General features: G+C 32.9%; 1 protein-coding gene across 1 annotated transcript in view; it reads right to left on the reverse strand.

The window, feature by feature from the left end:
- LOC145271278 (sodium-dependent proline transporter-like) overlaps window positions 1-16,098 on the reverse strand; it is a 161,583-nt gene that overhangs the window by 11,268 nt on the left and 134,217 nt on the right. The window contains exons 11-13 of the mRNA XM_080126832.1: window positions 15,597-15,728; window positions 9,827-9,926; window positions 7,680-7,780 (exon numbers count right to left, since the gene is read on the reverse strand). Of these exons, the coding sequence (XP_079982958.1) occupies window positions 7,680-7,780; window positions 9,827-9,926; window positions 15,597-15,728 (333 nt within the window). The remainder of the gene's footprint in view (window positions 1-7,679; window positions 7,781-9,826; window positions 9,927-15,596; window positions 15,729-16,098) is intronic.

Consider the following 16,098-nt stretch of genomic DNA (forward strand, 5'->3'; position numbering starts at 1 on the left):
TTTATTGTTTAATAAAATACAATTTCTGGCAATCATCCGGACTAACGGATGGACACCACTGAAACCATATGTCCCTCTCCGATAAATCGGGGGGACCAGAAAAAAAAATAAATAAATAAAAAAATGGATGCTTCTTTAATTTTTTTTTGTATTGATATTCATATTAAAAACCCTTTTTTTCTATTCATTTAAAAAGAAAAAACAAGTTTCTTTTATATGGGTCGTGCAATTGCATTCATCTGCAAAAGATTTGCATATTTCTTTTGAACATTCCTTTTAATTAATTCCCTATTAGTTTTTTTCGGTTTTCTTATGGGATGATCATCTTTAGTTAACTATTACGTGTAATTATATTCATGCAGATATTCTACATGATTTATACTTGCGTAATATTTGCGTAAAAAGTTTATAGTAAACACAAACCTCTTTATATATATATATATATATATATATATATATATATATATAACTACTTCATTTACTCACATAAAATTGATATGCGAAAGTATAAATTTATGTGTAAACTAAGTATTTATTTCAAAAGTGCTCAATATGTAGGTAGAGCTAGTTAGTAATTTATCAAATATATGGCGATTAAGCTACACTGAATGTGCATAAGCCTGAAGAATCCTAGAGTGGATGAAACGTTGAATATTCAGTGTAGCTTAACCGCCATATATATTTTATAACTTATATATACATATATATATTTAGTAGAAATGGTAATTAATAAAAACTGAAGAAAGTGCTCAATACTGTTGTAGAGCAAACATTCGTTTTATTTTTTATTACCGTATCTTTCTGTTAAGTTAAATTATTGTTTCCGCTACCCAGCCGTTTTTTTTTTGGCCGTCTGTAGCTTCCTCAGACTTTTACAGAAATGTTTGTTGTTATGGGATGAAGGAGTGAATGCGTGTATATATTTGGTTAAAAAACTTTGCCTACCAAACTCCTCTGCCAGTTTTTGGTTTACAGACATGACACTTAATCAGATATTCGAACCCATGCAAAACTATTCGTTTTAGCCGGGGGGAAAATCGGTGCAAAAGTGCAAATTAAAAAATGGATTTGTGCCCAATATAATAATAAATACGAAATTTGCATTAATCAAAATATATTTAAGCGTATTTTACGACCGGGCAATGCCGGGCGGCCTTCTAGTATATAAATGCTTTTCAAAAATGTATACTATATTAGCCCAGCCATCGCTTGTTCGCCCCACTTTGACACATCGTACAGGGCTCTCCAAATTTGTTTCTAAAGGTCTGATCATGACTGAAATTCAACGATATGTATTTATTAAAAGGTGACATTGCACAGGTTTAATATTATACTAGACTACTCGTGACCCGTTGGGTCAGTATGTTATATTAGCTATGGAATTAATGTATGAGCGTGACACTTGTGATGTAAAGAAAATAGTTTTTTGTGACATAACAGAAACATTTCTATGAAAGTATATTAAAATGAAAAAAGAATATAGATAGATTTCTATGAATCGTTCTGTTTATTATAAGTGATTATTTTTGAAAAAAAAAAAAATTTACAGTTACTTAATTATAAGTGGTTGGCTATACTTCTAGGTAAACGTACACTGAACAGATACCATAATACTTATTATAGTTAAATTCAAATTTTGATATATATATATATATATATATATATATATATATATATATATATATCTATATATATGCTTTTTTTTTTTTTTACATAGTTCATTTCTGTATTACGTTTAAGTTATTTTAAACCGAACTCTTCCCATGTTAAATAATAATTTCGAAGTAATAACGTTAATATTTCAGCGTCCCAATTGCTTTTTGTTTTTGTTTTTGTTTATTTAAACCCCCACTCTTTCCATGTTAAATAATAATTTCGAATTAATAACGTTAATATTTCAGCGTCCCAATTGTTCTTTTGTTTTTGTTTTTTCACGTTTAAATTATCCAAATAAACAATTGTTAATACCGTCTACTTTTTTTTTTAACATCGTTCATTTCTGTATTACGTATATTTTAAACCCCACTCTTCCCATGTTAAATAATAATTTCGAAATAATAACGTTAATATTTCAGTGCGCAGGTCATGCACGCATGCGCAACCGGATGTCGTAAACCGGAAATACATCGTGACAAAGTCATTTGAGTTTTATAATTATATAGATAAAAATTTGGGATACCCACACATGGTAATTTAGTAAATACAAACAAATGAACAGACGAACTGGAGTGAATTACTACTGATAGGTAATTAACATTGTTAAAACTCTATAAAAGGCACGACAGGAAAACAAATGAACACGTATCTAAAGAAATGGCAGAAACACGAGATGGCAACCTCCGATCTGTAGTGGAATGAGGACAAAAATGGATGATCACATTCAATGCTGCTAAGACTAAACTTGTTTCCTTCAATAATTACAATAAACCTTCTCTGCCACCAATAGCAATGGCTAAAGACTCTTTATCTGAAAGTACTTCTTTTAAACTCCTCGGCCTAACGTTCACAGGAAACAGGAGTTGGAACAATTACATTGAGAGTATTGCCAGGACCGCTGCGAAGAAGGTAGGTTCTCTCTACCGTGCTAGAAAGCTACTAACGCCCGAAAGTATCCTGTACCTCTATAAGGCCACCATTCGCCCATATATGGAGTATTGTTGTCATATTTGGACTGGTGCATCTGCTATTAGTCTCTCACTCCTGGACAGGGTTCAAAAGAGTCGCCAACCTAATAGGCCCTGAACTGTCATCTAAGCTTCAGCCTCTGTCCTATCGACGAAATGTAGCATCCCTCTGCCTGTTCTATAAGTATTTCAGTGGTGAATGCTGACAAACTGCAAGCACTTGTGCCCTCTCGACAAACCCGACAATCAGCAAAATCCCACCCCTTCACAGTTGAGATCCCTAGATGTAAGAGAGCCTTCTACTCCAGTAGTGTCTTCGCCAGAAACTAGATTTTGGAATTCCCTTCAGAGTTCCTGCTTCCCCAACTGTACTGGCATGCAGAAGTTCAAGTGTAACGTAAACCGACATCTTGCTGCCCAACTCCCCACATAGTACCCCCGTAGCTTATGTCCCTGATAGTAGCTCCCTACATCAAAGTGGCAATTTGCCTTGTTTGGGGTGAAATTGAAAAAAAAAAAAGTTAATTAGTTATTATCAATCTATTTATCCATCTATTCAATGATATTCTTAAAATAGTTTATATTGGGAGTTATTTATTGTTTATAGAATAAAGTGTAGCAATGGGTTTAGCTGAGGATGTTTATATAAATTGACTAGGTTAAATATAAACAAAATAACATTGAGCAGACGTACGTGACTAAGAGGTCACATTAATAAGATGTGTCTTTTAATTGGTTACGTCACCGGAACTGAGGTCAAGAGGTCGGGAGTTTTAGTCAGTTGAGGAGAGTTGGAGCTTGGTCACGGGAGTGAACAGACGGCCAGGAAGCGAGGCTCTGTAGAACAAGCATATAGACAAGAAATGCAGATCCTGTCAGGCCATTTGAGACAACGGAAATAAATTTATATTTAAAAAATACAAAGTATTGTTCTGTGGTTTCACAAAAGGATAGTAGGGACTGCCAAAATTCACCACAGAATTACCCCCCCCCATATGTAACACGATGTAACTTTATTATAAATTAATATTATCAGTATAAGTTTTGTACCATTTAAAAGAAGGGCAAAATAAACCAGTAATGATTTTTAAAAAATTTTTCATCGAACGAAAATAATGAAATTGCGAGACGAAAATCGTGTTTACATAATTGGCGCTTTAAAATAACGTTCCCATGTAGTAGACATTCCGAACGTGAAAACACACCCGTGTTTAATAAATCTAGCAAAAATCAACTAATGGTCAGATTTTCGTGAAATTTTCGATACTTATCCATTTTAGAAGGAAACTACATATAAAATGCAGTTTCCGTAAAATGTATGAAGGGAAATATTTTTTAGAGCGTGTTCTCTCCCCTATATTTATTTTTTCAAAATTCGAACAAAATATATTTAAATCTATCGAAATTTCTATTTATTATGAAACATAAGAGTTCAAATAAGTAAAAATATTTATTTTTTTTTAACTTTAAATACACATATTGGACAAAAATTTACCTTGAAGTTGCAATTAAAAAATATGATATAAATTTAATTGTTTTTTTTGGTTTTTTTAAATAGCGTTTTTTCGAATTAATATATACTATAATCAGTTGAATTGCCAAGAAAAAGAAACTTCCTAAAAATTAATTAATTTTTAAAAGATTAAAACAATTAAAATTCCATTATTTCAAAATTTCCGTTACAACATAGATTGTTAACTAATTGTGTTTAAATTTTTTAAATATTAAGTTTTAATATAAACATGACTCTTGTCAGCTATTTTATCGCCAGATTAAAACCAATTTGAAAATATTATTGCACAAATATCAGCATTTTGTAGCCCCCCCCCCTCATATTTTGTTTGTCTCTTTTTACCGAACAAAATATGGAAGCCCGTAGGTAACCAAAAGAACATTCAGTAAGACCGTATTTCATATTTAATATACAAATGTTTATAATATTATTAATCGTTAAACTGTGTAAATCTTAAAACCTAACAAAATTATAACAAAGATTAATTATTAATTGCAGTGTGAAGAAGATAAACAAAGGTTTTAAAAAATCATTAAGTCGCTTCTGCTTTTCCGTAGTTCGTATAGTTAACACAAATCTGACGTCACGGAAACATGGGGTCCATTTTTTACAATCATTTGGCAGACCCTAATGAATCCGTAATTCCTGCCGAATCGCAACAGGAGGGAGCTCCTTGATCTCTTTAAACTTACTGAAGTAAAAAAAAAATACAAAAAAAAAAACTCCAAATTTTTCGCATTATTTTGGGGATATATAAAGAACAGAGGTCCGAATTGGTTCTGAGGTTGGTCATTTCATGTTTCGTCACGGAGCTCAGCAGTTGAAAATAGAACACTTGAAGGAAGAAAGGTATGAAGCATATATCCTTCTCATATATGAATTGTAATATATATCCGTGTGATAACTGATACAAGACTCAGTTTATACGTCAATATATCCTCCTGGCTAAATAAACAATACGATTTATATGTTTTTATCTGATCCCGTTACAAGAACAATATGTAATATATGGCCGTTATAATATGTTGCCCACAATATATAACACTAAGTCCAATCCCTCCTTTGACAGGGAGACTAATAAAGGGTCCTGTTTGATATTCCCGAGTTCGATGAGATTGTAACGGACCAGGATATAATAATACCCTAGCTCGCCACAAGAAAATAATGAAACGAATGGAATTGAAGGAAACAAAGACTCAATTGATGGATAAGATAAACGTCGTTTATTTGCTGTTGAAAGAATGTTTTAGATATAACATGTGTGGATTGAGATTGTCGGACTGACTTCCTCATCTTGGTTGATATTGTCACAACGTTTCGGCCGTGTTACCCTCCGGCCTTCGTCAGGTGTTTTGTATCGAACTGGGGAACCGTTTGCTAGTGACATATGGCCGAGTGGTCCTAGACGTTGTATCAAAGTTTACAGTTACCCAAAGTTGCTGAGTTCAATCCTGAACGAAGGCAGTGAAAAGTAACATTCAAAACAGAGAATCAGCAACTATGTCCCAAAGCCTAGCTGGGTCCAAACACGGTACCGCCGTAATAATAATAAAGGGTTGGGTTCGAGACTCCTAACAAACGATTCCCCAGTTTGATACAAAACACCTGACGAAGGCCGGAGGGCAAAACGGCCGAAACGTTGTGACAATAACAACCAAGATGAGAAAGTCAGTCCGACAATCTCAATCAATGAAAACACCTCATCTCAAAAATACAGACAATTACTGTGCTCCTGTAGGTGTGTCAGAAATTATAAGTGATACTGCATTGCCCCACCAGGTTTAACTCACCACAACTCCAGGAAAATTATTCATTAATATTGTTAGGTCAACATGATAAAATAACAAAAAAATATTTTTTAAATGCTAACCGGATCATTATGCAGGTGTAATCTTCTCAAACTGATTGTGATACTATCAACGTTATCCACCCCATCCCAAGTGGTTGAAAAAAAGTTTCTCAGTAGAACAAAAATATAGGAAGTTTTTCACAAAAGAAAGCTAAAATGTGTTCATGTCCGCGCGTGTGTAACCAATGTTCGTTGCGGGACTAGTGTTGTAGAAAGAAAAGGAAATGTGTGTTCATCTCAAGTTCGGGTCACTATCGTTTGTTCGCGCGTGGGAAGAGAAAGGAGTAACGTAGTGAAAATGAGAATGATAGTCCAGCGTGTAGACAAAGACAAAGAATGGAGAGTTGACGTCAGTTAGCAGTCAGCTACACGAAGGTGTTCTCAGGGACCAGTAGTAGATAGAGAGAGAAAGAGTGAGAATGTGTACATACGGTCTGTTAGCTTTTTGTCCCACATAGTAAGTGGTGTGAGGTACGAGCAGTGTGCACGCATGCCAAAAAGGCACGCGGTCGGTAGACCGACCAGCTCGAAAGCTGGGCCTAAAAAGAAAGAGCCGGTTGTTGCTCTTTGTTTTATACTTGTTTCCGGTGGTCTTAGCGCATGTGTGGATTTCCTTTGAAAGGAAGTGACGTCATCCATCTGTGTGCATGTGTGTGAGTACATGTGTGTACGTTAGCGTGTGTGTATACACGTGAATGTGAGTGTATATACGCGAACGTGAATATATGTACGTGTGTGGACGTGCATGCGTATGTTTGTGTGCGCGTATGTATGTGACAAGTAATATAGCTTGAAATGTGAATGTGTTTTTGTGTGAGACTACAAAAGGCTCGCGCAGGTTCTCGGCCTCCATGAGAAGCAGACAACATTTTATGATGCAACTCATTTTCATCACTTCAGAGTTGAGTAATTTCAGAATCATTATCATCAAACCAATCTTGATGTTTAGATTTGCGGAAGCCAAGAACATCTACACTTATTTCATAGAGTGTATTTATAAAATGCACCCATGACCCATCAAAATCAGTAGAATTAACTATGGATCAAAGCTTTTCACGTACACTTGGATCATCTAGCTTGGACACATCAAAATCGCCTGGGAATCTTAACACCACCCGACCTACACTTCCTCCTTATACGGATTTTCAACTTCCCGCGTACCAAAAAGTGATCTGTGCCGCATTCAGCTCCACGCATAACATGCACACTACAGACGTCCTGCAAATCTGCCTTCCTGGAAATAATGTAATCAATCAAGTGAACTTGTGTGCGTACGTGCGCGCGTGTGTGAGTACATGTGTGTACGTTAGCGTGCGTGTATATACACGTGAATGTGAGTGTATGTACGCGAACATGAATATATGTACGTGTGTGGATGTGGGTGCGTATGTTTGCATGCGCGTATGTATGTAACAAGTAATAAAGCTTGAAATGTGAATGCGTGTTTTTGTGTGAGACTAGAAAAGGCTCGCACAAGATGCACCTGAAGGAGGTCGAAGATTACGTCGGCCGAACCGTTGTGAGAATAACAATTATCCGAATAATGCAAATCGACTTTATTGTCAATGCTAAGATAAGCTCCCATAGCACGGTCCTAACGATACATAGGTGCTAGATAAAAAAATATTTTATCAAAGTTAGTATCTGGCAGAACAAACCACACAAGGTTTTGGGGGTATAAAACAAATCTTACCAAAACTGAAGTCGGTGTGATAACTGTCCACATCGCCTTCCAAAAAATTCCAGGTTCAAATCCAAGCATCATTTTTATATCAGCACAGAATCGCTTATTACCTGAAAAATAAATTGTAACGTGGCTGTTACAGATTACTTTAGTAATGCGTGCAAATAACACTTAGCAAAACATTCACAGCAAAAACACGTATTATTACAATAACGTTCAGAATTGTTTTCCTTATTTTTGGAATCCTTTCAGATGAGGCGTCATAATACTTTCGAAATCACAACTAATGAAATATACGAAATCTGCACAAATTAAAATATCATATTTAAGCGTATTTTACACCCGGGCAGAGCCGGGTGTCACCCCATGCTAGTATTTTCATTCAGTGTTAAAGTTCTTCTATAAATATATAGGTATATTTTATATTTCCGCATTTATATAGAAGAGTTATTAATCTATTTTTCAGACGTCTTATTTATCAGGAGTTTTTTTTGTTTTTTTTAATTTTTATTTATTTATTTTTTTTTGAAAAACATTCACAGCAAAAACACGTATTACTACAACAACGTTCAGAACTTTTTCCTTATTTTTGGAATCCTTTATGGATTCATTGTTTGCTTACGGACTGTTATCCTCATCTTTATAGTTGCAGTTCCATCACCTTTCAGCCAACTCGTCCTCTGGCCTTCTTCAGGTGATTAACCGTGACAAGATAGGAACCCTAAGTCTTGTAACTGTATTGTGATCTGGAGAGAACAGGTGCGTCACGCTGAGAATTTAATCTAAAAGGACCCATTTGCAAGGGCGCGTGGTGCAATGATTAGGATACAATATCACTTTTACAGTTAAATTTTTCAAGCTTAAGGTTCAATTCTCACTGTTGGCGACTGAAAAATACAATTGTGAGTTACTTAGGATCTCTATCCAGTCACGGCTGACGGAACAAGAACGTTCTACCCCCGTGAAGTAAAAGGGTTTTGTTCAAATTTCCATCCAAATTCCAGATTGACAGAAACATTCCCGAGGCCGGGCAAGAAACATTCCCGAGGCCGGGCAAGAAACATTCCCGAGTTCGACAAGAAACATTCCCGAGTTCGACAAGAAACATTCCCGAGTTCGACAAGAAACATTCCCGAGTTCGACAAGAAACATTCCCGAGTTCGACAAGAAACATTCCCGAGTTCGACAAGAAACATTCCCAGAGTTCGACAAGAAACATTCCCAGAGTTCGACAAGAAACATTCCCAGAGTTCGACAAGAAACATTCCCAGAGTTCGACAAGAAACATTCCCAGAGTTCGACAAGAAACATTCCCAGAGTTCGACAAGAAACATTCCCAGAGTTCGACAAGAAACATTCCCGAGTTCGACAAGAAACATTCCCAGAGTTCGACAAGAAACATTCCCAGAGTTCGACAAGAAACATCTGAAGGTCGGAGGTTACATCGACCGAAACGTTACGAAAAATCACTCAAGATGAGAATAGTAGTCCGATGAATCTAACTTATACAGACTGAAGTATGATTCTATTGTATCATCCCAGGCTATGAGAAAGGGTTGCAGACCATCTAATTGGTCAGTTGTGTACAAATCCCTAGAGCGACAGAAGCCTTGTTCGACAAGATACACCTTAAGGAGGTCGGTTGGTTGGTTGTTTTTGTTTTACGGCATATCAACCCTTTTCAGGTTATTTAATGCGGAATCCAAAGATTTTGAAGAAGTTTTAATAGAATATATTTGTTGTTTTCACGTCACGTTGGTTTTTATGAAAATCTAATGGTTGCTTTTATTTTACGGCATATCAACCCTTTTCATGTTATTTAATGCTGAACCCAAAGATTTTTAAGAAAATATTTTGGTCAGAGTGAACCTGGGAGCAATGGTAATTAAAGGGTGGCTCCACACTCCCCAGCGCCCACAAGCTGGGGCCTCACCACTGGATATAGTTTAAGGTCATATCCAGGACCCCCATTGAGGGACTTTTACCTTCTGCAGGAGGGGAGGGCAGTCGGCGTATTCTAATGCTCCACCGACAGGGCCCTTAAGGAGGTCGGAGGTTACATTGACCGAAACGTAAAAATGACACTCAGTTCTCCGCTGAATCCAAATAAGAATAACCAATCATCATTTCCAAAATTCACACGAATCTGTACTTACCGTAGATCCAGTTGATTGCCCCCAATTCACATAAGCATATCACCATGAGGCCATAGGTGCCACTAAAAGAGTCCATTAATGTTAATACGTACATTCCTCCCTAGAAAATAGAGAAAACAATCATTTCAAGTGAACCCGACAAGCAGCAAAATTCCACCCCTTTCACTGTAGAGATACCTAAATGCTGTAACACCTACTAACAGTTTCTTCACACAGATAGCTAAACTCTAGAATTCCCTTCCTGTTTCTTACTTCCCTGACTGCACTAACATGCAGAACTTTAAATGTAATGCGAACAGAACTCTTGCAGCTCAACCCCCCCCACATAGTTTCCTGACGACACAATGCAATACAGCTGGTTTCAGATGAAAAAGATTTTTAAAAATACAGTATTACATTTGGCAAGATATTTTGATATCCTAGATAGGGCATGTGTGTATAGAATATAAACACACTTGAAAAGGAGGTTATATCTCGAAATATTGTTATATTCCTATAATATTTTCTTGTGTGTATTGATATTCATATTAAAAAACCCTTTTTTCTATTTATTTAAAAAATAAATACAACTTTATTTTTTTTACATGGAGGTCACCACTTATCAAGGCCCGGAAGCCACTCAGGGATAAGGGTTATTGCGTGTACAGTAATCAAGGGGATAGTATCATCGTAATCGTTAGTATTGGATAAAGTATCTTACTTAAGGGGGCGGTTCATCAGGAATTTGTTTATGCTGGGCTTCAAGACATCTGCAAAAGATCTAGCTAATTTGCATATTCTTTAAAGCATTAAAAAAAATTTTTTAAAAAACGAAAAATATAATAGGGAATTAATTAAAATGAATGTTTAAAAGAATATGCAAATTAGATCTTCTGCAGATGAATGCAATTCAACAATCCATATATAACAAAGTTGTATTTTCCTTTTTAAATAGAAAAAAGAATTTATGTGAATATCGATACACAAAAAAGAATTTATAAGAGTATATACATATATATATATATATATGTGACAAAAGGCAATTCCAAGTTATGATATTAACCATCTTACTATTTATTCCTTTTAGTACGTTGACATTGATAATTCTTGATAGCAACTGTCATTTATTTGTTATATGCTCTGTAATTACATTGAGCTTCATGAATTAAGGATTGGTATAAACAAAAGGTGAAATATAATTGAAAAACCTTGGAACCCTCCCCTGCTTGGTCCAGTGACTGGTATATACGTTCTGAGATTACAGTTAGGATGCGTACTGTGGAACGGGCTTGTCTAAATCTATATTGTTGGTCAGAAGTTTAGCATCTGTAAGGTGATGGACTAGAGCTTGGTTAATTACGGTCTCAAATATTTTGGCGAAAAGTGGGAGGAGGCTAATGGGGCGATAATTTACTGGGTCAGTTCTTTCACCAGAATTCTTGAAAACTGGCACTACAGAAGCAGTTTTCCAGCAGGCAGGAAAGTAAGATTCATTAAGGCATTTGTTGTAAAGTTTGGAGAGAACTGGAGCTACTTCGGCGGAGCACTTTTTTAATAACACAGCCGGGATGAGATCAGGTCCACATGCTTTTGCAGTGTCAAGATTTCTTATGATAGCATGCACCTGAGAAGAGGTGATTTTCAGATCGTCTAGTGTGGCGTCTGTCTGCATAAAGACTCCCTTCTATCCCCCAAACTTTGCTTGTATTCCATTATTCAATAAATGATCCATTCCATATCCACCAATATATAGTTTTGCGACTTCATTTCATACTCTTGTTGTCCTATTGTGTAAGCTCCAATAATAATTGTTGAGCTTGGCATTATCCGGATAAGTCTCCTCTTGTGGAATTGAATTCTTTTCCTCTCACGCATTTTTTTAACGATACATTTTTTTTAACGATACATTTTTTTTAACGATACATTTTTTTTAACGATACATTTTTTTTAACGATACATTTTTTTTAACGATACATTTTTTTTAACGATACATTTTTTTTAACGATACATTTTTTTTAACGATACATTTTTTTTAACGATACATTTTTTTTAACGATACATTTTTTTTAACGATACATTTTTTTTAACGATACATTTTTTTTAACGATACATTTTTTTTAACGATACATTTTTTTTAACGATACATTTTTTTTAACGATACATTTTTTTTAACGATACATTTTTTTTAACGATACATTTTTTTTAACGATACATTTTTTTTAACGATACATTTTTTTTAACGATACATTTTTTTTAACGATACATTTTTTTTAACGATACATTTTTTTTAACGATACATTTTTTTTAACGATACATTTTTTTTAACGATACATTTTTTTTAACGATACATTTTTTTTAACGATACATTTTTTTTAACGATACATTTTTTTTAACGATACATTTTTTTTAACGATACATTTTTTTTAACGATACATTTTTTTTAACGATACATTTTTTTTAACGATACATTTTTTTTAACGATACATTTTTTTTAACGATACATTTTTTTTAACGATACATTTTTTTTAACGATACATTTTTTTTAACGATACATTTTTTTTAACGATACATTTTTTTTAACGATACATTTTTTTTAACGATACATTTTTTTTAACGATACATTTTTTTTAACGATACATTTTTTTTAACGATACATTTTTTTTAACGATACATTTTTTTTAACGATACATTTTTTTTAACGATACATTTTTTTTAACGATACATTTTTTTTAACGATACATTTTTTTTAACGATACATTTTTTTTAACGATACATTTTTTTTAACGATACATTTTTTTTAACGATACATTTTTTTTAACGATACATTTTTTTTAACGATACATTTTTTTTAACGATACATTTTTTTTAACGATACATTTTTTTTTTTAACGATACATTTTTTTTTTTAACGATACATTTTTTTTTTTAACGATACATTTTTTTTTTTAACGATACATTTTTTTTTTTAACGATACATTTTTTTTTTTTAACGATACATTTTTTTTTTTTAACGATACATTTTTTTTTTTAACGATACATTTTTTTTTTTAACGATACATTTTTTTTTTTAACGATACATTTTTTTTTTTAACGATACATTTTTTTTTTAGCGATACATTTTTTTTTTAGCGATACATTTTTTTTTTAGCGATACATTTTTTTTTTTAGCGATACATTTTTTTTTTTTTTTTAACGATACATTATTTTTTAACTATATATTGTTTTTAACCAAATTATTTAACAACAAAAAATTTTAAAAGTAAAAATTAATGATGACAGTACTACTTCGTTTAGTCATTAAATTATTGATTGAACCAAATTGTTATGAAAACTATAATTAAATTTGTTAAGGTATTGTTTTAATTTCTTTTTTATAAAATTATTGGATTAAGCTGAATGTGTGAGTGGTTACGAATAGGCTCCTATATGGTTGACTATTTTAAAATACTGATTACATATGATAGAAGATGTATCGAGGATCGGGAATGGGTATGTTTGATCTGGCAGAACGGTGGTTCATTAAAATTGTGGGGTCTGTGTTCGCGTCTGGTCCACAATGTATAGAAATAAAAAAGTAAAAAGAAAGTTTACAAGTGTTTTTGATATAGATGTACATAATACTTTGTTAAGTATGTTTTAACATAAATGGGGATGGTATAATAAAATTGTGGGGTCTGCATTCGCGTCTGACCTCCATAGAATGGAAATAGGCACAAACTTTAATAAAAACTTTTCATATCTATCTGCATAAGTATACTTTGATAATTATGTTTCAGTTTGAAGAAATATGGTATAATAAAATTATGGGGTGTTCGTTCGCACCTGACCTCCATAGAATGGAAATATGTCGCAAAGTTTAACAAGGTTTTTTTTAATATAGATCCACAGAATGTTGTGATAAGTGTTTCAGTGTGAACAGGTATGGTATAATAAATTATGGGGTTTATCTATTTTATTTTTAGTTTCATCATATTTTGCTTTGGTTTTGATACCCCCAAATTCGAAGCTATCTCTTTACAACCCTTCCTTTTCATAACCTATCATACTTTCATAAATCAGAGTCCATTTTCAGTAGGCTGTTTTTGTAACCCAGTCAACGACGGATACTTTTGCTAGTACATATATTTTCTTTATTCACTTCTATTTCCTTTTTATATATACCAATCCTTACTAAAAAAGATCAATGTAATTACAGAGCATATAAAAAATAAACAACAAAAAGTCTACATTCCAAATTTCATGATTTTGACCATTTTACAATTTATTCCTTTAATTCAGTTGATCGTGTAATGTAAGCAAACTATTAGAAAAACAAAAAATTTGAATTTAATAAAAAAATTTAAAAAAAAAAAAAAATCCGAAAATTGAGTTTATCATGCTAAAACACATTTTATTTCCTTTTACGGGATTGATAGTTGTTATTTCTTTTGATGAATTAAGGGCAAAATAGATTCACGGATTGATATAATAATTAAGTGATTGGTTTTGTGCTACGAAACAGATACTGTCAAGAATTGCAAGTGTCAGCTGAATTAAAGGAATAAATTGTAAGATGGTCAACATCATGAACTTTGGAATTCATTATATTTGTCCACAAAGTCTGACTACATTATGTAGCCAGACTTTGTGGGCACCGTGTAGATTATGTAACCAGACTTTATGGGCACCCTGTATATATATATACATATATATATATATATATATAAAATTATTACTATGATAATTTTTTAAATACCTATGGACATTAATATTTCATCCTTTCAGGAATTTATCAATGCAGGGAGTTATGATTACAGCTGGTTGGGAGATTCGAACCTGGCCACAAAACCATCTGACTATTAGCAAGGAACAAATCTGGCTACATAATGTAGTCAGACTTTGCAGACACCCTGTATATATATATAATAAAAATTACAATAAGTTTACCAAGGTAATCAAAATGGTAAACTTAAAATATATTATAAATATTAAAGAGTTAATATTTACAAATAAAATAAACTCAGCCAGATATAAAAGCTCAATAAAACCGAAAAGGAAATAGAGCTTATAATATGAAAAAAATGATTAATAAAACATGTTAAAAGACATCTTGAAAAAGAGTTAAAAACATTTAATTTTAAAAAAGGAAGCACAAGATAAGCGGATAGTCCTAAGAGGACTATCCACTTATCTTGTGCTTCCTTTTTTAAAATTAAATATGTTTTTAACTCTTTTTTTTTTCAAGATGTCTTTTAACCTGTTTTATTAGTCATTTTTCATTATATATATATATATATATATATATATATATATATATATAGAGAGAGAGAGAGAGAGAGAGAGAGAAAGCAGGTTATCAGATGTTCTCTTTATAAAGTACACCATTATTAAACCTTTATTTCGAGACTTCCTCTGGATGAATGAGATTAAGAAACAAAAAATACCAATCTCATTCATCCAGAGGAAGTCTCGAAATAAAGACGAAACGTTGATGAACACATAATACAGTTTGTTCCTTTTTATTTTCTCTATTTTGTTGGAATACTATTTCCATTATTTTCATCATATATGTATATACATATATATATATACATATATATATATATATATTCTCTCTCTATATATATACATATATATATATATAAGACAAACAGAAAAAAAATATACAAGACAATAGAACAAAAAATTCAAAGAATACCAAATTTAATAAACAAAAATTTTAATGATCCGTAATATGTTCTGTTTGTTTTCTTAAAAAAAGTAACTCATAAAAATTCTCACAAGAAAAAGTAAATTCGTTCACGTGACTTACCGATGTGACCAATGGAATGCCGAGTAGGAAACAAAACGCACAGCAACCAATCGTTACCGATTGTTTCCGATGACGTAAATATTCGGGGAATTCGTCTATTATTGAACTAATTACAGTTTCCATCAGACCGAACTGGAATTGAAAAAAAAAAAAATAGAACACAGGTTTAAATTAAATATCTGACTGTTTGAACTATTGTTGATATATCGGACATAAATGAAGAAATTTTTTTTAAACGAAAGGTTAAATCACTGTTTCTTACGGCCGGGCCACTGCACATTTGTGTGCCGTGAAATGATCACTGGTGTGCAGTAATTAGTTTATAGGTAGAAAACGTGTTCGTTGTAATCAGAGATGTTTGTAATAATTAAGACTGTGACAACAGCATATTCTTTTCATTCTTTTGATTCAAGTATATATCCGACACGGTCAACATAACGGTTGGCTGGTTGTCTTTGTTTTACAGCATATCAACCCTTTTCAGGTTATTTAATGCTGAATC

Source organism: Euprymna scolopes, chromosome 46 (assembly GCF_053919585.1).
Source record: "Euprymna scolopes isolate OS-2025 chromosome 46, ASM5391958v1, whole genome shotgun sequence".
In the NCBI taxonomy this organism is placed as follows: Eukaryota; Metazoa; Mollusca; class Cephalopoda; order Sepiida; family Sepiolidae; genus Euprymna; species Euprymna scolopes.